Here is a 21,713-nt window from a genome sequence, read left to right as displayed (position 1 = left end):
CAGACATATACAAAGCGTGTGAGAAAGAAAGGGATGTGAATTTTGGTTTCATGAAATTTTCCTGATCTGAAAGATGTGCCAAGGCCAGAAAAGATCAAATTTAAAGGAATATACTTTACATTCTTTTCAATGATTTTTTTGGCATTTACATTTAAATTCAGTATAGAATAGAAATGAATGTGTACCGGTCTGAATTCGATTATAATTCTCTTTGGTCACACTGCATTGATTTATTTTTATTAATAAAATAAACCAAAAAATGAACTTAAACTGTGTTTTTGACTTTTAGGTTAGGTTACGTTATGCGTTACGATTCCTCCAAAACCGTTACAAAATAGTCGTAAGATTTTTCTATGGATCCTCCATCAGACACCGATGGAGTTATGTCGACGTGAACTTTGATGGGTGTCCAACTCCAAACACGATAGTTCATCAAACCTCATAAATATCCGCTTTTATTGTGATTTTACGGTAAATTCGCGTGAGTTAGTGAAGAAATATGGATGATCTGCAGAGTCATTTGGCCAGGATCCGTGTGCCTAGCAGCTATGACAATATTTTCAAGGATGAATGCGTCTACTCCTTTGACACCCCGGTAAGTCGCAAATTTTCCCCTTTTCTCTATAAATACGCAATTTCCGGTGGAATTTCTGGGATTGAATCATTCCCTGGATGGTGTTTTGTCATAATCCAGTGAGGGACAGGGGATACCGGAAGGATTTTGGGAGGGATTTGCAGGAAAAGTTGAACAAAGACTTTGAGGTTATGTCTTTGGAATATTTTGTTGATTCATGTTGGGATTTGGTGTCCAGGAGACTGAAACTGGGCTGTATGTGTGTCTCAACACTTTCCTGGGCTTCGGGAAGGACTATGTGTTGGGCTACTATGAGAAGACGAAGAATGCTGTATTCCTGCACATTCGGCGCCTCAAGACAGAAATCCCGCCGGAAAGTGGCGGTGTTGAAGGTCCTGAGAAGAAGATAACGCGCCTGGCAATTGGGATTGAGGGTGGATTTGATCCGGGAGCAGGGAAGAAGTACACGTACGAGGAGAATTATAGCATTGTGGTGCTGCCGGGCTTCCAGACGATGCCCTACAGCACAAAATTGCCACAGCCCGTGGTGAATTCGGTTAGTGCTATTTTGGCGGCGGATTCGGCCATGAAGAAGGCCGAGAAGAGCTCTCTGACTGGGACATGGGATGGGGAGGTGAGGCATGTGTCAGCCTGTGCCAAGGATTTGTTGCAGCTGGACAATGGACGGAAGATTCCGCCGAGTGGATGGAAGTGTGACAAGTGTGAGTTGACCACAAATCTCTGGCTCAATCTCACGGATGGGGCAGTTCTCTGTGGCAGGAGATTCTTCGATGGGTCCGGGGGGAATGATCATGCAGTGCTGCATTACAAAGAAACAGGCTACCCGTTGGCCGTGAAGCTGGGAACGATTACGTCGGAAGGCAAGGGGGATGTCTACAGCTACGAGGAGGATGATATGGTAGAGGATCCGTATCTGGTGCAACATTTGGCCCATTTCGGGATCAAAATCAATCAGATGGAGAAGACAGAGAAGTCCATGGTGGAGCTGGAGCTGGATCTCAATCAGCGAGTTGGGGAGTGGAGTCTCATGTGCGAAAGTGGCAGCAATCTCACTCCCATGTCCGGCCCTGGATGCACCGGGATGCAGAATCTGGGAAATTCCTGCTACCTCAACAGCGTCATGCAGGTCCGTGACAAACTTTTAAGCTAATCCCTTTTTGAATCCCGTATTTTACTAAGCCCCTCCTAAACAGAATTTTATGCCACGCCCCTTTTAGAAATTTATTAGACGGAAAGGTTAGTCTGACACATTGGAGACTACAGCGCCTCTGGTGTTGATTTTACAAACCTCATTCATTCTGAGAAATTGTCCAGTTATTAAAGACCTTTAAACTTTTCCCTATGAAGAATTACATCGGTTCAGTAGAATTGGAAATATTCTCACTTAAGTACCAAAAAATGAAAAAATGTGTTGCCTATATTAAGGGAGCAAAGGCCAACTGAAGGTAAAATTACAAGAATTTCTTCAGAATTGTCACAGACAGGAGCATGATGTTTCCCGCATGTTTCTAGCGCGCTGAAAAAACTTTTGAGTTCATTAGCTGTTTTCTGTCATTGTAGAATGAATTAGCAAAAAATGCTAATACAAAACAAAAGCCAATTCAATAACGAAGACGCAACCGAAAACCCCAAATTGGTAACCTGCGTAGTTTCGGAGATATCTCGTGAAATGGGTACGAAAACAGGGAAAAAATTACACTAAAATCGGTCGCATTTTTCAGAGCTAATGTTACCCCCCTGGTCACAAACCTAGAGCTTAACCGGGAACAGATAGGGGAAAGTACTCTCCTTTCGAACGTTATGCCTTCGAATAAAGTGATTTTTTTTAAATATTTTTCCTAAGAGATTTACACACAATTATCACATAATTATCAATAATTGATAATAAACTAACTTATTATTAAAGAAAATTCACATTATTCGAAGGCATGATCAACTTTTAGTCTTCGGTGACACTTAATCAAGAAAAAACATTATCTCCAAACGTTTTTTTGGTTTATTTAGAGAACGGTTCCTACGATTTTTTGTTATTTTCGGATGTGTTTTGGAGGTTTCGAATTTCCGAAGGTCAAGGATTAACCGCTCAAGAGTCTCCTGGAAACGTTGGAAGGCTCATTTTTTAACTGAATTGCTTCAATTTGGACTTTTTGGGAAGGTCTTGAAATTTCCAAGGCAGCTGCATCGGTCCCAATCGGTAATGCATCGGGAAAGTCTTTGTAATTGGTTTATCTCTCTTTAATATTATGTGAGATTCTTAATAATCTCACTTACTATAATCCTAACAAAATTTCATGTCCTCCGATCGGCTCCAAACTTTGCCAGAATATGTTTGGCCACTTCCTGATCACGAATATATGGGGGGCTAAGTTACGTTCCCGTCCGTCCGTCTGTCCATCCCGTCCGTCCGTCCTCATGAAATGTCCGAAAGCTCTCGTGAAATGCCACTTCCCCTTCTAACATCGCAAGTTCATAAAACCACCGCTAGGGGCGCTATTTTTAAAAAGAAGATTTTTCAATTTTCTAAATTAAATAACTCAAAAATTCCATTGTGCATCGGGCTGAAATTTTAGTATGTTGTAGCCGTTGATTATACCTATCAAACAAAAAAAACCTTAAGTCGATCTAAAACCCCTGACCCGAGCTATAAGGGGTCAAAGTTCGAATATTGACCGGCCTCTATCTCCGGTTATAATTAACATTTTGACCTATATTTTTGGTTTTTGGTTTCGTCTCGATGAACACTTTTAGATGGACGTTCAAAAAGACTGTGATAGCGCCAAAATTCAAAACTCATTTTTCTCAAAAACGCCATGTAAATCAAATTTTAGAGTGTTATAGCCTAGAATATGAAGTTTACAAAAAGTGGCGTGGGTTCGCTGTGGTTATAATAGAACCGGAGATATGAGGGGTCAAATTTCACGAAATTCAAAAGATCATATCTCCGGTTCTATTTTATCCATATTGACGAGAAAGTGCTCAAACGAAAGATCTCACAAATTGCTACTACTTTCTTGAACATTTGAATTTCGTGGGATCAACACCAGGGACACCACAGTCGAAAAACCAATTTTAATATCACATAACCTCAATTATCTCCACTGTCGCTGAACCGATCTTGATGATTACTTCGACATAATTGTAGAGGACATTTGTCTCTATATTTCGTCCATACATCATTTTTCGATCAGATAATGGGATCTGTCCGATTTTGTCGTTAATACTTTCGCAAGGTGGCGGAAGTTACATCCTGTTCGAATTTCGAAGTGCTTAAGTGTCAAAATGTGACGGTCTTCGCATTGTTGTGAGGAATTAAACAGAACAACGACGTTTACTGTTCTTTCCCCATTATTTAATCACTCCATAATCACTGAGTAACTCTGAGTAACCTTGTTCGAAAATGTAGTATGAAAATTCGAAATTGAATTTGAATTTTCGAACATCAACGACTTTTTGTGCAAATAGAGTTCCATTTACCTTTCATCCAAGACACTATTGGAGAATCAAAATCTACTTCTGTTTAGGCTCATGCGAGATATCGATCCATTCGAAAATTTGGCTTTTCGGAATTATGGATTTCGAAATTTTGGCTTTTCGAATTTTGACCGAAACCCAAAAGAGGATATGGAATACTTATCCTTAACATGAGACTCGTGAAAGAATGTTTATTTTTAAACCGCTTTATTTCTGTTTTCGAAAGTATTTCGAATTTCGAACATTAGGAACTTTAAAGATTTTATGAGCTGCAAGAAATCAATTTTTGTATCGCGAATTTCGAATCCAAATATCCTAATTTAAAACCGTTTTAACGAAGAATCTAAATTAGGGAATTTTCTTCGAAACCACTATTTCGAAATTAAAGTTTTCCACTGCACCTCTGCCTATTACAATGTTGCCTGTCTTTCGATCCTTTAGATGCATAGAACTTTCCTCTTCCAGAAGCATTTCTTGTCGCCCTTAAAGGGTTAACGATTAGGTTAATTTCCCTCTAGGTCATCTTCACCATTCCGGACTTTGTGGAGCGTTTTGTGGGCAATGCCGATGGGATTTTTGCCAAGTATCCAAATGATCCGGCGAGTGATTTCAATATTCAGATGGCTAAATTGGGCGTGGGACTCCTCAGTGGCAAGTACAGTTCTCCGGGAGAGGGATTTGGGGACACTGAGCCGGTAGGAATCTCTCCGGCCATGTTCAAAACTCTCATTGGCAAAGATCATCCGGAATTCTCAACGAAGCTCCAGCAGGATGCTCATGAATTCTACCTACATCTGGTCACTACCCTGGAGAAGAACAGTCGTGGTCAGGTGAATCCGGCAGATGCTCTCAAGTACACAGTCGAAGAGCGTCTGATGTGCTCAGCCAGTGGCAAAGTCCGGTACAGCACGAGGAATGAATGGAGTCTGCCACTGCAGATTCCCCTTCATCTGGCCACAAATATCCCCGAGATCCGGGCATATGAGGAAAAATTGGCTGAGGCCAAGAAGAAGGGCGAGAAGGTGAATCCCAATGAGGCTGTTCGGCCCAAGATTCCCTTCACAGCCTGTCTCAATGCCTTCACCAGTGAAGAGATCATCGATCAATTCTACAGCACTGCCATCAAGGATAAGACCCGAGCTAGGAAAATCACTCGCCTGGCCACAATGCCAGACTTCCTCATGATTCACTTCAAGAAGTTCACTCTCAATGACGATTGGTCTTCCCAGAAACTGGATGTGTCCATTGATGTGCCCGATGAACTTGACTTGAGCAGTTTGAGGGCAGAACCGAGAAGGGACGGGGAGGAATTGCTGCCGGAAATTGCCGGACAGCCTCCACCACTTCCGCCAATGGATGAACAAGTGCTGGAGCAATTGGTGCAGATGGGATTCCCACCGGAATCCTGCAAGAAAGCCATTTTCTTCACCAAGAACACGGGAGTGGAGAATGCTACGCAGTGGATCATGGAACACATCACAGATGCCGATTTCAGCGATCCCTTCGTCCCTCCCGGAACTGATGTCTCCAAATCTGGTAAGTTCCTGTTCTTCTGTTTTTTCCTAAATCTACAATGTCCCAATTGTCCCAAAAGTTCCAGGTGTCCCAAATATTTCAAGCGTTCCAGATTTCCTAAAGGTGTTATGTCCCAAATTTCTCTTGCCAAAGTGTCCTAGGTTTTCCAAGGACGTTTCTAAGTGTCTGAAATGTCCCAAGTGTCCCATATTTTTGAAAGACCACGGGTTTCCCAGTGCCTCAGTGGCTTTGGCTATATGGACCCGAGTGAGTCCGACAGCCTTACATAAAATAGAAGGAGAAGAAGTCTGAGTGTCCCAAATTTTCTGGATGTCCCAGACTGCCTAATTTTTGGTTTCTCAATTGTCCCATAATTTTAGAAGAGTTCCAGGTTTTTCAGTGTACTATGTCCCATGTATTTCAGGTGTCCAAAATATTTTAAGTATACTAAGGATTCCACGTATCATAAAAGTTTCATGTCACAAATTTCCCTTACCCAAGTGTCCCAGATTTTCCAAAGACTAGGTTTTTAAGTATGCCAAGTGTTCCAAGTAAATATCTCAAGTGTGCAAGGTGTCCCAGTAAACTATATCTCAAGTCTTCCAGGTGTCCCAAATATTTCAAGTATTCTAAGTTTCCTAAAAGTTTTATGATCCAAATTTCTCTTGCCGAAGTGTCTTAGGTTTTTCAAGGACATAAGGTTCTCAAATATTCCAAGTGTCGCAAGCCTCTTAAAAGTCTTTCTTAAAAGTCTTCTGTCATTGAAGTGTCCCAATATCCAAGAATATCTAGTTTTTCAAGTATTCCATATTTTTAAAAGACCTCAGATTTCCTAGTGTCCCAAATCTTCTGAATGTCCCAAACTACCTAAGAGTTATATGGCAAGTGTCTCTTACTGAAGTATCCCAAATTATTCAAGAATATTTGGTTTCTCAATTGTCCCATAATTTTAGAAGAGTTCCTGGTTTTTCAGTGTACTCTGTCCCATGTATTCCAGGTTCCAAAATTCTCTTACCGAAGTGTCCCAGATTTTCCAAAGACTTTAGGTTTCTAGGTATGTCAGGTGTTTCAAATATCTCAAGTGTTCAAAGTGTCCTAGTTTCCGAAGTTGTTCTTATTGAAGTGTCCCACATTATTCAAGTGTTTTTTAAGTGTTCCATATTTTCGAAGGGGTCCGGGTTTTCCAGTAAACTATATCTTAAGTGTTTCAGGTGTCCCAAACATTTCAAGCGTTCCAGGCTTTCTAAAAAATTTGGTGTCCCAAATTTCTCTTGCCAAAGTGTCTTAGGTGTTTCAAGGTCTTAAGGTTTCTAAGTGTCCCAGTTGTTCCAAGTATCTCAAATTTGCTAAGTGTCCCAATATCCATGAATATCTAGTTTTTCAAGTATTACGTATTTTTAAAAAGACCTCAGATTTCCCAGTGTCCCAAATCTTCTGGATGTCCCAGACTACCTAAGAGTTATATCGCAAGTGTCTCTTACTGAAGTATCCCAAATTATTCAAGAATATTTGCTTTCTCAATTGTCCCATAATTTTAGAAGACTTCCTGGTTTTTAAGTGTACTATGTCCCATTTATTCCAGGTCCCAAATTTCTCTTACTGAAGTGTCCCAGATTTTCCAAGGATTTAGGTTTCTAAGTATGCCAGATGTTCCAAGTATCTCAAGTGTTCAAAGTGTCCTAGTTTCCGAAGTTGTTCTTATTGAAGTGTCCCACAATATTCAAGTGTTTTTAATGTGTCCCATATTTTCGCAAGGTCTGGGTTTTCCAGTAAACTATATCTTAAGTGTTTCAGGTGTCCCAAATATTTCAAGCATTCTAGGTTTTTTAAAAGTTTTATGTTTGAAATTTCTCTAACCGAAGTGTCTTAGGTTTTTCAAGGACTTAAGGTTTCTAAGTGTCCCAGATGTTTCAACTATCTCAAATGTGCCAAGTGTCCCAATATCCATGAATATCTAGTTTTTCAAGTATTCCGTATTCTTAAAAGACTTCAGGTTTCCCAGTGTCCAGACATCTTCTGGATGTCTCAGTCTCAGAAGTATACCAAATTATTCAAGAATATTTGGTTTCTTATTGTCCCATATTTTTAGAAGAGTTCCTGGTTTTCCAGTGTACTATATCTCATGTGTTCCAGGTGTTCCAAATGATATTAGGTGAGATTCTTAATTTTCAAATATACCAAGTGTTCCAGATTTTATAAAAGTTTCATGTCACAAATTTCCCTCATCGAAATGTCCCATGTCCCAAACGTCCTGGGTGATCCAGGTATGTTTCAATTTCAAGATGCGCCAGGTTTCCTAAGTTTTCAAGTTTCTCTTACCAAAATGTTCCAAATTATTCAAGAATATTTGATTTTTCAAGTGTCCCATATTTTCGGAGGGTTCCAGGTTTCTCAGTATCTTGTGTTCGAAGTCTTTTAGGTGTCCCAAGTATCTCTGTCGTTCCAATTTTCCTAAAAGTTCCATATTCAAATTTTGACTTAATGAAGTGTCATGTTCCAAGTGTCCCAGCCGATTTAAACGTCTCAAATGCTTTAGGCGTCCATGATTTCCTTAGAATTTTATATTCCAAGTGTAGTCGAGATTTTCCACCTGATAGCGAAATAGAGCCCGGCTGGTGGATTCCCTTCCCTGTTCGCGGGAAATTTATATTTCCCGCCTCTCGCTCCAAGCAAGGCCTTTTACTGGTGGTATAGTTCTGTTGCCCGCCGTGTGGAGGATTGTCGGACAGGCGACACTGTCAGTCAGTCGGTAACATGGCCTGGAAGAGTTCGGATGGGGGGCACAGAGCTGGGTCGCTGCCAGGCAATTGGCCGCGATAAGCCTTGGTCTCCTTAAGGAATCTTTCAGGGCTAAAGCCCGACAACACAAGTTTTCCATACATAAGTGTCCCAAATTATTAAATAATATTTAGTTACTCAAGTGTACTATATTTTCGAACGGAATCCAGGTTTCCTAGTATGCCATATCCCAAGTGTTTCAGGTGACTTCTATAAGGGAAGTACAAGCTTCCCTTACCGAAGTGTCCCATATCCCAAGTTCCCAAGTAGTCTCGGTGTCCCAGATTTCCTAACAGTGTTATATTGCAAGTTTCCTTTACCAAAGTGTCTAAAATTATTGAAGAATATTTAATATTATAGAATATATTAGAATATAGAAAAAACTAGGGTTCTTGAGATTTTTTCTAGGTTAAGTCAAATATAACCTCAAATTTCATTTTTCTTAGAAAATGTATTAACTTGCAAAAAACACTGTAGCTTGATACTCAATTGAATGTTTCTGGTCGGTTTTTTTTATTTTGCAGAATAAAACTAGCTTTTCTCGAGATTTTGTCTAGGTTGAGTCACCTCAAATTTCATTGATCTTAAGGCCTCTACACATTGGGAGAAATTTTCGTCAAAAATTGCATTTTTGACAGAATTTTGACGTTTTTGCTTGCAACACTGCAGTCAATTTCCTTCAAAACAATTTTTGACAAAAATTGTTCTCAATGTGTAGACACCTTTAGCCAATTTATTAACTTGCAATTAACACTGTAATTTTTTTCTGTACACAATAAGGTAAGGGGCTGTATGTCGGCCACTTAAGGATGGGTTTTATGAAAAACTTATGTAAAAGGACATTTAATTTGCCTGTTTTGATCAAATTTTCACCCTAAGTTGTAGTATAGATCTTTGTCCATCTGATTGTACACTTTATTTGGAGATAAAATAATTTTAGATTATTAAAAAATTAAAATGTTTTAAATATGTAGAGTGTTCCTCAATTCGGCCACTTCAATATAAGCGTTTTTCTACTCGGCCACCTGGGGTTCCTCTAGTCGGCCACCCATTTTTCAAATTTTAAAAGCCCGTAACGTTTTTACGGACTAGAAAAGGATATTGAGAAAGAAAGAAAGAAAACCTTTAAAGAATAGTAATTTTAAGAAAACAAAAAATTGTAAGGGAAAAATTCTTTTTATTCTTTTATTTAGCTGGCCGAATTGAGGAACATGGCTTTAAAATTTCACACCTTCACATTTAAGACAGAAAATTAATATTTTTATCAATAATGAAAATAAATTTATTGCACAGTGAGTTAGTTAAAGTTCTCAACTTGCGGTTTGACTCAAAATTTGCCTGCTAAAGTAATCTGTACAGGTAATAAATCGAATAACTCTTTGTGAAAAAATGTCATGAATATTATAAAGAACATCAAAATATGCTGAAAAATGGCCAATATTGCTTAAGGTAAATTTGAATCCTCTGACTTTTAATAATTTTTTTTAATGTTTTGTGTCTAATTTCATTTGTATTCTCGGTCATTTGTGTTATTTATACAATTATTGACCTTATGATGTTATAAAACTCCTGGAATATTATTGCAAAATTATATGATATGAATAAATAATTCTACCGGCCGACTTGAAGAACACATAGTGGCCGACTTGTTAAACGGCCGACTATAGAGTACCTTACCTTATTTCTGGGCAGTTCTGTTAAATTTTGTAAAAAAAACAAGGTTTTCTAGAGATTTTTTCGAGGTTAGGTCAAATATAACCTCAAATTTCATTGATTTTAGAAAATTTATTAACTTGGAAAAAGCACTGTAGCTTGATACTCAATTGAATGTTTCTGGTCATTTTTTTGTTTAATTTGCAAAAAAGTAGCTTTTCTTGAGATTTTTTTCTAGGTTAAATCACCTGAAATTTCATTAATCTTAGACAATTTATTAACTTACAATATACACTGTACCTTGTTTTTGTATTCAGTGTTTCTGGGCAGTTTTGTTAAATTTTGTAGAAAGAAAACTAGGGTTTCTTGAGATTTTTTCTAGGTTAAGTCAAATATAACCTCAAATTTCATTCATCTTAGAAAATGTATTAACTTGCATAAAACAGTGTAGCTTGATACTCAATTGAATGTTTCTGGTCGGTTTTTTTTATTTTGCAGAATAAAACTAGCTTTTCTCGAGATTTTTTTCTAGGTTAAGTCACCTCAAATTTCATTTATCTTGGCGAATTTATTAACTTGCAATTAACACTGTAATTTTTTTCTGTACACAATATTTCTGGGCAGTTCTGTTAAATTTTGTAAAAAAAAAAAACAGGTTTTCTAGACATTTTTTCGAGGTTAGGTCAAATATAACCTAAAATTTCGGCAAATTGATCGAATCTAGTGATTTGCAGCAGAAATTGTAGCTGAATTCTCTCAATTTTTTAGCTTTCGTGGCTGATGCCAATGGCCTCCAAATGCTGATGGGGATGGGATTCAATGAGAGACAAGCTACAAAAGCCCTCAGGGAGACTGGAAATAACATTGAGAGGGCAGCTGACTGGATATTTTCGCATCAGAGCGAATTGGACGCGATGGAGACGAGTGAGGAAGCTGATGTTCCTCGTGAGATTCCCGTTAGAGATGGAGGAAACAGTGGGTGTTCTTTTTTTGTGGGGAATTTCTTAGAGAATTTGAGGTTAATTTGATTTTTCTTTGAAGATTACAAGTTGGTTGCCTTCATTTCTCACATGGGCACGTCCGCTCAGATGGGTCACTACATCTGCCACATTCTCAAGGACAACCAGTGGCTGATATTCAATGACAACAAAGTGGCGATTTCGCAGAATCCACCCAAGGATTTGGGCTATCTCTACCTCTATAGGCGTGTCTAAAAAAAAGAAATCAGAAGAAGGAGGTTTAGCATTTTTTTTTTCAGTAAACCCAGTTATGCCAGCATTTGACTTGGTCGCAAGTTTTTTCTAAGTTATATATCAATTTTCTTTTTTTACAAAAAAAATCCGTGTACGAAATGTAAAAAAAATAATTTCACGCTTTCAGTGGTTTGCATTTCATAAATTTATTTCACTTAATTGTTCTCAAATTGCAATTGAATAAAAAAATTCTTGATTTTTCTTATCAATTTGGCGGATTTTGGAGTTTTTTTGGTTAGGTTTGACCTGGGATGATTTTGAGGTTAGGATTGGTTAGGAAATTCGACTGCGCGCCATTTCCCCTTCGCGGCGAAAAATGGCGAGTCGCGATTGGAGGGGGCGGTGACATTCCAAATGTCAAGTGAAAAATTCTAGTGCTGCTGTGGAGTTTTGGAAAGTGCGAGGAAAAATGGAAAATTAGTGAGTGTAGAGGAAATTTTGGTGTGATAATGGTGTCTATAATTAAGAATCAACTCCTCAAGCACCTATCCCGGTGAGTAATTGCACAATTGCAAGTGGAATTGCCCCTGAAATGACTAATTGAATTAGGAGAAATTTTGTTTCATTAATGGCTCTCGGAAAAACATCATCTTGGCAAAAGTGTTGGCATATTTTATCATTTTTCACCCACATTTTGGTCTTTTGATTGTCCGGAAATGACAAAATCTTTCCCCTATAGATTAGGCAATCCCCCAAAGGCAGAATCCGAACCTCTTCCCACAGGAAGTTCCTATAAACTTGTTGAACATTGATGCAACACGAATGAAAAGGGATTTTTCACAAGAATTTTCTGCCACACCTCGGAAAATTCTCTAAAATATTTTACGACATCTACTGCCCCCAGCACCATCCCCAATCCCGGCTAATTAATAACCCGCCGGAGGCAATTTTTCCCACAATTTGCTGACCTTTCATGTGCTCTGCTTCGCGACTCTACACCAATTGACCTTCACCCCAATTTATCTTGCTTGCCTCCTCCCAAAAAGAAACTTCTCACATCCACTCTCCAACTTTTCCCCCAGAGAGATGATCCCAGAGAATCTTCCATGAGCCTCCTGGGTATGGGCATACTCTGAGGGCACAGACTCTCCTTCATGAATATTCAAACGAAATAGGTAAATTTTCATCAGCACTAAATGATTCTAATGCCTCCGTCTTGTTGCGCCGCCAAAAACATCACCCCAGTCACCTGATCCAGGTGTTCAGGGGGATGTTCGAGGGGTTCTCCAATTCTCAAATGAAGGACATTTGCTCAAAGAAACACAAGAGAAACCCAATACGAAAGTGAAATATGAATGAAACACAATTGAAACATTGACCTTAATTCCAAAAATTCCAAAAAGCAAAAGAAGAATCAAGAATATACAGTGGGACCTCGATAGAGTCAACTAATTATTTCCAGGCCTGTTGACTCTATTGGAGTCCGAAAAAACCAATTAAAATGTGAAATTTTAATAGAAAGGAATATTATTTTATGTTTTTACCAGATCATTGATAAATTCAACAGGATAGTAGAATATTTTATTAAATTAATCCATAAATGCTATATCCTCTGGCCCAAAAAATCGTGTGTTTAGGCAAAAGTTGGAGATTAGGGAATTATTTTTAATAATATTTTTATTATTAGTAAATACACTCAGTCCCGGGTTTATGGACATATTCGGGACCGTAAAAACGCGCGAAATGGCATTATGCATCAAGAAAATTTGCATACCCGCAGGCAATTTCTTTTTAATAAGTTTGCTTAATTTTTTTTGCTTAAAATTTTTAATTTTCTGTTGCTTATGTTTGTTTTTGATTCAAATTTTCTTTTAGGATACTGATATTTTAAAGTAAAAATGTAAGTTAAAATAAATTTACACGTTTTCTTTAGAAGCGTAATTTTTATGATCGTTTGTCATGTACATTTTTCAAAGAAGTAATGTCTTTAAAAAGTTCGAATAAATTTAGAAAAGTTTCGAAAAAAAAATTTAGAAAAGTTTAGAAATTTAGAAGGACGGCGGTGGACAAAATTTGGAATTTAATGCAATTTCCAAAAGCATTGATGACAATAAATCAATCTATCTATTTTCTTCCTAAATGGCAGATCGATAGATTCTGCTTCACACGATATTTTATAAATCTTTAAGTTCCTTTAGGCTGAATTAAAATGTTTTTTCTTAACTATTTTTTAAAGAGAGATCTCATTTCTTAAATAAAGATCTCGAATTATTTCCGGACAGTTCATGCGTTTCCAACAATAGGTATACGAACTGTGTTAGAAATTCAGTGTTACAAATTAGAAATTTTACCAAAAATATTTTACTATTTGAACTATTAACTCTTTCATCTCCTTTGGGACTCTGGGTACCCATGTAAAAAAGAATTTTTTTGGACTATTTAGAATCCATAAAAATCCGTTTCTTGTGAGTGATTACAAACTATAAGGATGTCCAAATCTAGGATATTTTTTGCAGGATCCCAATTAACTCCTGAGCTAAGATATTTTAGTCAAAAATCGTGAATTTTCGATTTTCTGCTTCCTTGCAGATATTGTGACTTTTTTGATATTTCTAGACCAGAATAAGGAAAAACCTCTCGGGACCAATAAGTATAATAACTAACAATTACAGATTACATAAATTCGAAAAACAATTGTTTCTTAAATTTTCAAAAAACTTGTTCAAACTTTATGGGTACTCTCGTCCGCAAAAATCTAGAGGTCAATTGTAAGGTTATCCCGCCAATGCCCGCCATTTGCTTTTTGACACCAACATTGTAACAAAATTCCAAGCGGGAGCGAAATTTTTGCCAATATAGCCGATAATTTTGACATTTGGCATCGCAGGAGATTGCTTTCAGGGAATTCAGGGATACTTCCTGATTTTGGTGAATTCTGATTGTCCAGGAAGTGTCTTTTATGCTTTTGAGAAAGCTCAATGTGTCTACAATAACATCGTGTTGAAAGAAAGAAATGTGTTTTAAAGTGTTATTGTGTGAAATATTTTGAGGAATCTGTTGGCAAGCATCGGGAATTTGGTGTCTTCTTGACCACTTCCTGGACATCCCACAAGATTATTGGCTTTTGGAAAATTGAAGTTTGTCTCCTTTTCGTTCTTTTGGGGACGAGAGTACCCATGAGTTTTCCAATTTCCCAGAGGCGGAAAAAAATCTTTCTCTACAAAATTATCATATTTGACACTAAGACTTACAATAAAGTGAGTTTTACTGAAATTCTTTCGCTAGATATGTTGTGGTCCGGAAAGAGTTAAATGGAAGAATTGAAAAACAAAATGCTTAATTGTGAGAATGTTACGAACTTTTTGTTCAATGTTAATTGTATCTATGTACAGAGAATCGACAATAAAAGCAAGTGACACTAAAATCATCCAGTTCTTTCTCAGTGAAGATTATTCCTGACTCCACCCAGAATTAAACTGGGGACCTCTCGTTAACCAGGCGAGTGCTCTACCAACTAAACTATTAGAGGACACATGCTCTGCTTGACTTGCTACACGACCTTAACCAATTGCATTGTGCACATCCAATTGCATTGGTCATAATCCTCTAAGAATTCTCAAAATACAGCTTATAGTAGCAATAGCAACCAATTTTGAAAACCTTTGTACGTAAGGTTAGGGACACTCAAAATATTTTAGGTCTTGAATATTACTATGCTTTCTTTCAGCATTTGTGGCGTCTGTTATTGTGAACCTTACTTAAAATAGCAATGTGCCTAAATATCTAATTTCTTAAAGACATTAATTTTAAATGTGGAGTTATGTTAGACTTAACCTCAATTCTGAAATTTTTTGTCAAGTTTTTTGGATAGAAAAATTAACTGACTTAATATGGAAAACAAAGATTTAATTCATTTCAATTTATTTAATTCAAAATAGGACAAACTATCCTCTATACATAAGTGGCCCTATTCAATAAAGTTAGGTTAAATTAGGAGCCAGCAGAGGCCACTTGACTCTGGATAATCCTCCTCTTTCGTTCCCTGGGCAAAGTGTAATATCATATTGCGATATTAGGTCTTATTTTCTTATTTAACTCTTTCGTCTCTTTTGGGACTCTGAGTACCCAAAGCAGCATATGAATATTCTGTGAGAAACGATGTTTTTTTAATTATTCATAACTGTTAAAAATCCGATTCTTGTGGATGATTACAAACTATACGCATGTCCAAATATAAGATATTTTTTTGTAGGACTTTAATTAATTCCTGAGCTCAGATATTTCTGATTAAAAAAATGGTGAAATTGGCTTGCAGCATATGCTGCGGTCCGGTAAGGGGTAACCAATGGGTTACGTTTGAAAAGTTTTAGGTTACAATGAACCTAACCTTAAAAATTAAATGTTTAGTGTTACAGAATCTGTTAGTTTTCATTTATAAGAGTTTTTAGAAAAAAATCAGGGACATTTAAAATGTTTCTGAAGTCTTTAATAATTAAAAAATATTAGTTGTTATATTTTTTAAGTTAGGTCATATTCTAACCTCAAATTCAATATGATTTTTAAATAAGAGAACTAAGCCTATTATCGTTATTTTTTTAAAGATAGTTTTAATTAATAAATATTAAAACTATAAAAACTATATTAAAAAAACATTGAATTTGAGGTTAGAATTAGAATTAATTAACCCATTCAGTCAATGTACCAGAAATACTTGAGATAGAATGTTCATATTTTGGGATTAGTTTCCTACAGATTAATAATAATAATAATAAATAATAATAATAAATAATAATAAATAATAATAATAATAATAGATGAATTTTTCGAAAAGAAATTTTTTTTAACTATTATGGAGGCGCGGGGAGCCCCTGTCAAACACGCGTCTTAACGGTCACAAATTTAAATTCTATACATTAATTCACTACAAACTCTATTGATTTAGATAGAGTAACTATCCAAGAAAACACATTGGCAACCAGAATTCAAATCAGGAAAGAGGATGAAGGCCAATTTTAACAAATTCTACGGAATGTCGAATTTTCCGTCCGCCATTTTGAGAAAAAAATTTGCATGACTTCACGCGAAGCGAGAAAAGAACAACAAAATGTATTCCCATCTCTGTCGGACTATTTTTTCCAAGTAATTGAAGGACTAAAGTAAATAGAAATCCATTCCCGACATAAATTCGAATATTAATTTCCCTGGAATAAATCATCTAAAATCACTCAATTTGCGTATGATGTATAATACCATGGTAAGGAATGGGTTAATAAATTGTCCTTTGTCACCTGCATCTTGCGATGCAGAAGCTTTAATGTTGGCAAGTGCTGCCGCTATTGACGTAGCCCGTTTCTGGGCAAGACATGTTTAATTTTTTTTAATGCCTCGACTCGATTAATAATAATAATAATTAATAAATTTAGGATCTAGACTAGAAAATACAAAAGTACGAAGCATGAAAAGCTCTTGAAACGTGAAAACAGCAAACTCGAACGAAACACGAAAAAAACTCAAACAGCAAAGTACTTTAAGTTTACAAATTAAAAACCCCTTTGTGGTAAAAGTTGTTAATTTGCGAAATTATTTAACCTCTGATGTTGGCAAAGGAAGAATGGTCGAACAGGTGGAAAAGTGGGGTTCGTAAATAGGTCCTTCAATTTTTTCTCGTGCCCAAACTGCCCAAACAATGGGGAAACCACATGAGGAAATTAATATTTTGCCCCCTGCTCCTCTGGCCAAATTCCCGTGGGAGAAAAATCGATGGAGTGGATGTTAAATGAGAGATTTTCCACTCATTTCTTCACCATCATCCCATTCCTCTCCTAAGAATCGGGCTTATGCCTCCCAATCCCTCTTGTTGAAGAGCCTACCAACGCAATTTTTATATGAATGATTTGACTTTCTCTGGGGTTTGAATAAAAGAGAAGAAAAAAAGCGTCGTAGATTTCCTGGTGATTCCTTTCCTTTTAACTCGACACCTTTTGGCTTTGGCTGGTTCGGAGAAAGGTATTTCCTGATATTAAACTGAAGCACACCACCTTGGCCTCAAAATTCCTCTGGTGTGATGCTTATATTGCGGAGAATTAGGAAAAATGAAGCACAAACGGGCAATATTAACTTGGAATTTTATGCTTCAACTCTTTCCTTTCTCTTAAGGTTTATGGATTAGAGTCCATTTAATTTTACACTCCTGTTCTCACCTTACCCCGGTTTCTAATAGGGAGAGACTTTTTTTCCTTCTCTAGAGGTTCATTTCATTATAATTTATTCAATGCTTTTAATTGAAGTGCAAAATGCTCGGAAATGTTTTTTCTTCGCATTTACGAGTAGTCGCACTTTTGGTCAATTATTGTTTCCTATCGGTGAGGTTTTTGTGCCGAATTAATAATAAATATTTTGCAAAATTGAGGAGATTTTCTTAAAAAAAATATTGGAGGTTATGGTATATTATTTATTATTTGAGTAGCGAGCCTCGTCGTGGAAGGATTAGTCAATCCGTAATATTGTCCAGGAGCATAGATTTAGCTCTATATCGATGCACCTAAAGTACTATACATGTTGGAGTTCCTTACTTATCCCCATTTAGGTTATGTCAAGAAGTGAGGTTATGTTTGATATTTAAATGAATCAGAGGAACTTTTATGAAACCATAACTTTGTAATATATTATCGAGTCTGAAAGTTGGTTTACTGCATAATTTTGAGTATTTTTTGATCACCAAAGTCTAATTTTTAAGGTTAAGTTTTAACCTTAAAGTTTTATTCTATTGAAATGTGAATTATTGAGAGATTTTTTGGAATTTTATGGTGTCTATGGAACGTTATTTTCTTATTTGCCTGTTGGATTAATTAGAAAACTTTAAAGTTATGTTATGCCTAACCTCAGAATACTGAGGCATTTTTACGCATCGACATCAATTAAACTGCAATCCAATAGTGCAAAAGTGCAATACAATGGTTTAATATATTGCATTTCAATGGGTTAGTCAGAAAACTTTTACATCATGTTAGGTCTAACTTCAAAAATTTGAAGCATAATTAACGTCATGGAATTTATTAAACCATTTTAACTCATTGCAATGGGTCAGTCAGAATAATTTCAGGTTATATTCAGCCTAACTTTAAAAATTTGAGGCATATTTTACGGGATGAAATTTATTAAACCATTTTCTTAGCACTTTTACACTATTACATTATTGGATTGCAATTTAATAAATTTCACCGAGTAAAATAGGCTTCAATTTTTTGAGGTTAGGCATAACATAACCTAAAAATTTTCTAATTAACCCAATAGACACTTAAAAGAATGTGGTCTCATAGACATCATAAAACTCCAAAAATCTCTCAACAATTTTCAAATCAATAGAATGACATTTCAGAGTTAAAACTTAACCTTAAAAAGTAGATTTCGGTGATTAAAAAAACACTCAGAGTGGTGAGAATTTTCTGGAATTTTATGATGTCTATGGGACCTTATTCCCTTATTTGACTATTGGGTTAAGTAGAGAACTTTGAGGTTATGTTAAGCCTAACCTAAAAAATTTGAGGTATATTTCACGCGGTGGAATCAATTAGCCTTTGCAGCCTAGAGGTATTTTTCATCAATTGATACAACAAACAACTGATAAGGTATAGGGGAAAGTACTCTCCCTTCGAACGTTCATGCCTTCGAATAATGTGAATTTCTTTTATGTTTCCTAAAAGACTTACACATAATTATGACATAATTATCAATAATTGATAATAAGCTACTCACTGAGAGAAATGCGAAAAAGTTAAAATAACATTCCGGAAATGTTAATTTTACCCTGCAGTATTGATCCAAAATCGGTGTAAATATTACCCTTTTTAGGTGTATTGAGGGTTAAAGTTACCCTTTTTCATGTTAATTTTACCCTTAAAAAGGTGTAAAATAAACATTAAAAAATGTTGATATATTTTTACACCTAAAAAGTGTTAAAGTTATGAGGAAAAAAAGTTAATCGCACCCTCTTTTTTTCTCAGTGCTTAATATTTAATAGAAATGTGTAAATCTCTTAGGAAAACTAAAAGAAAATTCACATTATTCGAAGGCACGAACATTCGAAGGGAGAGTACTTTCCACTATGATGTGGGAAAATACCATTAAATCAGAGGTGTGCGAGAACCGTTTGAAACCGAATAAACGTCAAATGAAACTTGTACTTGTTACTCAAAAATGCTACCTGAACAAATTTATTTTGACGTTTACTCGGTTTCAAACTGTTCTTGTGCACCTCTGCGTTAAATCAACTTTAATAGCTATTTTTCAAATCCAAAAGTTAAAAGCGTTCCAGAGAACGTATTTTGTAAACGTGTGGAGTCATTTTTGGTCTCATTAGAAAGGTCTTGGTATTTTTGATCAATCTTAACAGATCCCAATGGATTCTGAACCGGTAATGAATCGATAGCTAATTTTTATGCAAAAATTAATTGTATTTGTTCTTAAGGTATTGTTTTTAGTAATATTTCTAAAAATATCTAAAAATGAAACAAGGGAAAATGATCATCAATTAATGCCAAATGAAATAAAAATATTTTGGAGCCGATAAAATAATGTTGAAAAACAGGTTTTGGTAATCTCGGCCAGGATTGCATTGTCGCGCCCCGTTTTTTGAATAAGTCAAACTTAATTTGAAGTCTCGACGCGAATTATAAATCAGCGTTTAATAATAATATTCACGATGAAAATTAAAGCAGATAAAAGTGAATAGAATATACTTAAGTATACAATCCTAGGGAACATTCACTGAGAAAAAAAGAGGGTGCGATTAACCTTTTTCCTCGTAACTTTAACAATTTTTGGGGTTTAAAAACATATCAACATTTTTTAATGTTAATTTTACACCATTTTAAGTGTAAAATTAACATGAAAAAGGGTAACTTTAACCCATAATACACCTAAAAAGCATAATATTACACCGATTTCGGATAAATACTGCAGGGCAGAATTAACATTTCTGGAATGTTATTTTAACTTTTTCGGATTTGTCTCAGTGTTTAATTAGAAATTGAAGATGGAAAGGGAGGTTATGTAAATAATTACATAAGATGCAATAAAATGTTTTCAAGATTTATTTGTATCACAAATAATGGTATAGAAACATGAAATTTACATCCTAGAGCGAAAAATGGAACAGATCCGTTAAACCAAAACATTTCTTTTTAGGTTATGTTTCTTTTATCTAAAGGCGTCTACACATTGGGAGCAATTTTCGTCAAAAATTGCGTTTTTGACAGAAATTTGACGTTTCCCCCTACAACGCTGCAGGGAATTTCCTTCAAAAAAGCAATTTTTGATAAAAATTTCTCCCAATGTGTAGAGGCCATAAGGCAGGGGTGAGTAAGAACCGTTTGAAACCGAATAAACGTCAAATTAAGTTTGTCCAAATAGCGTTTTAACCATTGACGTAAGATTCGGTTTGAAACGGTTTTTACTCAAGCTCTAACTCTAATCTAAGGAAACTTAAATGAAACACAACCTCTTGATGACTTTAGAAAAAAAAAAAACTTTGTTAATTATAAATATTCGAAAATCTGGGATATTTATTCAACCAAAATATTTAATAATTTTTAATTGCCAATTAGTAATTGCTTTTTTCCAATCAAGAAGGTAAATTTATTCAAATTGAATTTTACGTGATGATAGGACTTTTCAATTGGAAGTTTGCTTGTAAAAATATATTTTTGTAATTAATTTGGCACATTAATCAAAAGTGCTCTCGATTTAAATTTATATCCATTAATTTATTGATTTTGTGACATTGGTGTCCTGACTGTTAATCTGCTTTTTATATTTATTTATTTTTTTGTGACAGTGTTATTTTCTAATATAAATTCAAATAAGATACTAAACTATTGATGATGCTGAATAATAAATTGTTGAAATATGACTATATCCCAGTTTTAGAGTTGTTTGGATAAATAATGAGAATATTCTTAAGAGTAATCTCTCCTTCTGGAATAATAAAAACTTCTCCATGGGAATATATATTTCTTCTACAAATAAACTTCCTTCTTATGCTTGTTTATCACTCGCACTATTGTAGAGAACATCCTGGAGGAGTGGTTTAATCCCGCGGTGTCCTGGAGAACAAATCACATTTTATTTTTAGTTTGGAAAAATGAGAACATTGGGGGAAGGAAAAAAAAACTAAGAGTGTGAATTTATATAAAGCAATATCCTTGATATTTATTTTTTCCTCTGCAATATAACTTCAAGTGATTGTGAGCTTTTATCGTGGTATTATCGATGTTTTTGAAATAAGAAAAGAAGTGGGATGACTAATTAAGGTACATTGTTAGTAAATCACGCTATTGCTCTACTATAGAAAAACATTGATATCGAGGAAGTGGATTGTGTTTTAAAATAGAGGCATGTTTTTAGACAGTGCAGTGGCGTTGATCTCAATGACTTTGTTATGTAGGTTATGTAAAAATAATTAATTAAATTTTGTAATTAATTTAACGACTTTATTTTTAACCTTCAAA

At 35.7% G+C, this 21,713-nt stretch overlaps 2 protein-coding genes across 9 annotated transcripts in view; both read left to right on the top strand.

Annotated features, from left to right (window-relative positions):
- Nucleotides 1–370: 370 nt before the first annotated feature.
- Nucleotides 371–11,474, top strand: LOC129807753 (ubiquitin carboxyl-terminal hydrolase 5). Its single transcript, XM_055857218.1, has 5 exons — nt 371–595; nt 813–1,721; nt 4,585–5,602; nt 10,781–10,987; nt 11,054–11,474. Exons 1-5 carry the CDS (start codon nt 500–502, stop codon nt 11,224–11,226), a joined length of 2,403 nt encoding a protein of 800 aa, XP_055713193.1. The 5' UTR covers nt 371–499; the 3' UTR covers nt 11,227–11,474.
- A 123-nt stretch (nt 11,475–11,597) lies between these two features.
- Nucleotides 11,598–21,713, top strand: part of LOC129807746 (bridge-like lipid transfer protein family member 3A) — a 59,664-nt gene continuing 49,548 nt past the window's right edge. For all 8 annotated transcript variants that reach the window (XR_008752310.1, XM_055857204.1, XM_055857202.1 and 5 more), the window contains exon 1: nt 11,598–11,758. Coding sequence is in view for 7 of the 8 variants with exons in the window: in XM_055857204.1 (XP_055713179.1) it covers nt 11,715–11,758 (44 nt within the window). In the remaining variant the exon portion in view is untranslated. The remainder of the gene's footprint in view (nt 11,759–21,713) is intronic.

This window comes from Phlebotomus papatasi, chromosome 3, assembly GCF_024763615.1.
Source record: "Phlebotomus papatasi isolate M1 chromosome 3, Ppap_2.1, whole genome shotgun sequence".
Classification (NCBI taxonomy): domain Eukaryota; kingdom Metazoa; phylum Arthropoda; class Insecta; order Diptera; family Psychodidae; genus Phlebotomus; species Phlebotomus papatasi.
Note: the sequence above shows the minus strand (reverse complement) of the source record. Positions and strands in the feature narration are given on the sequence as shown.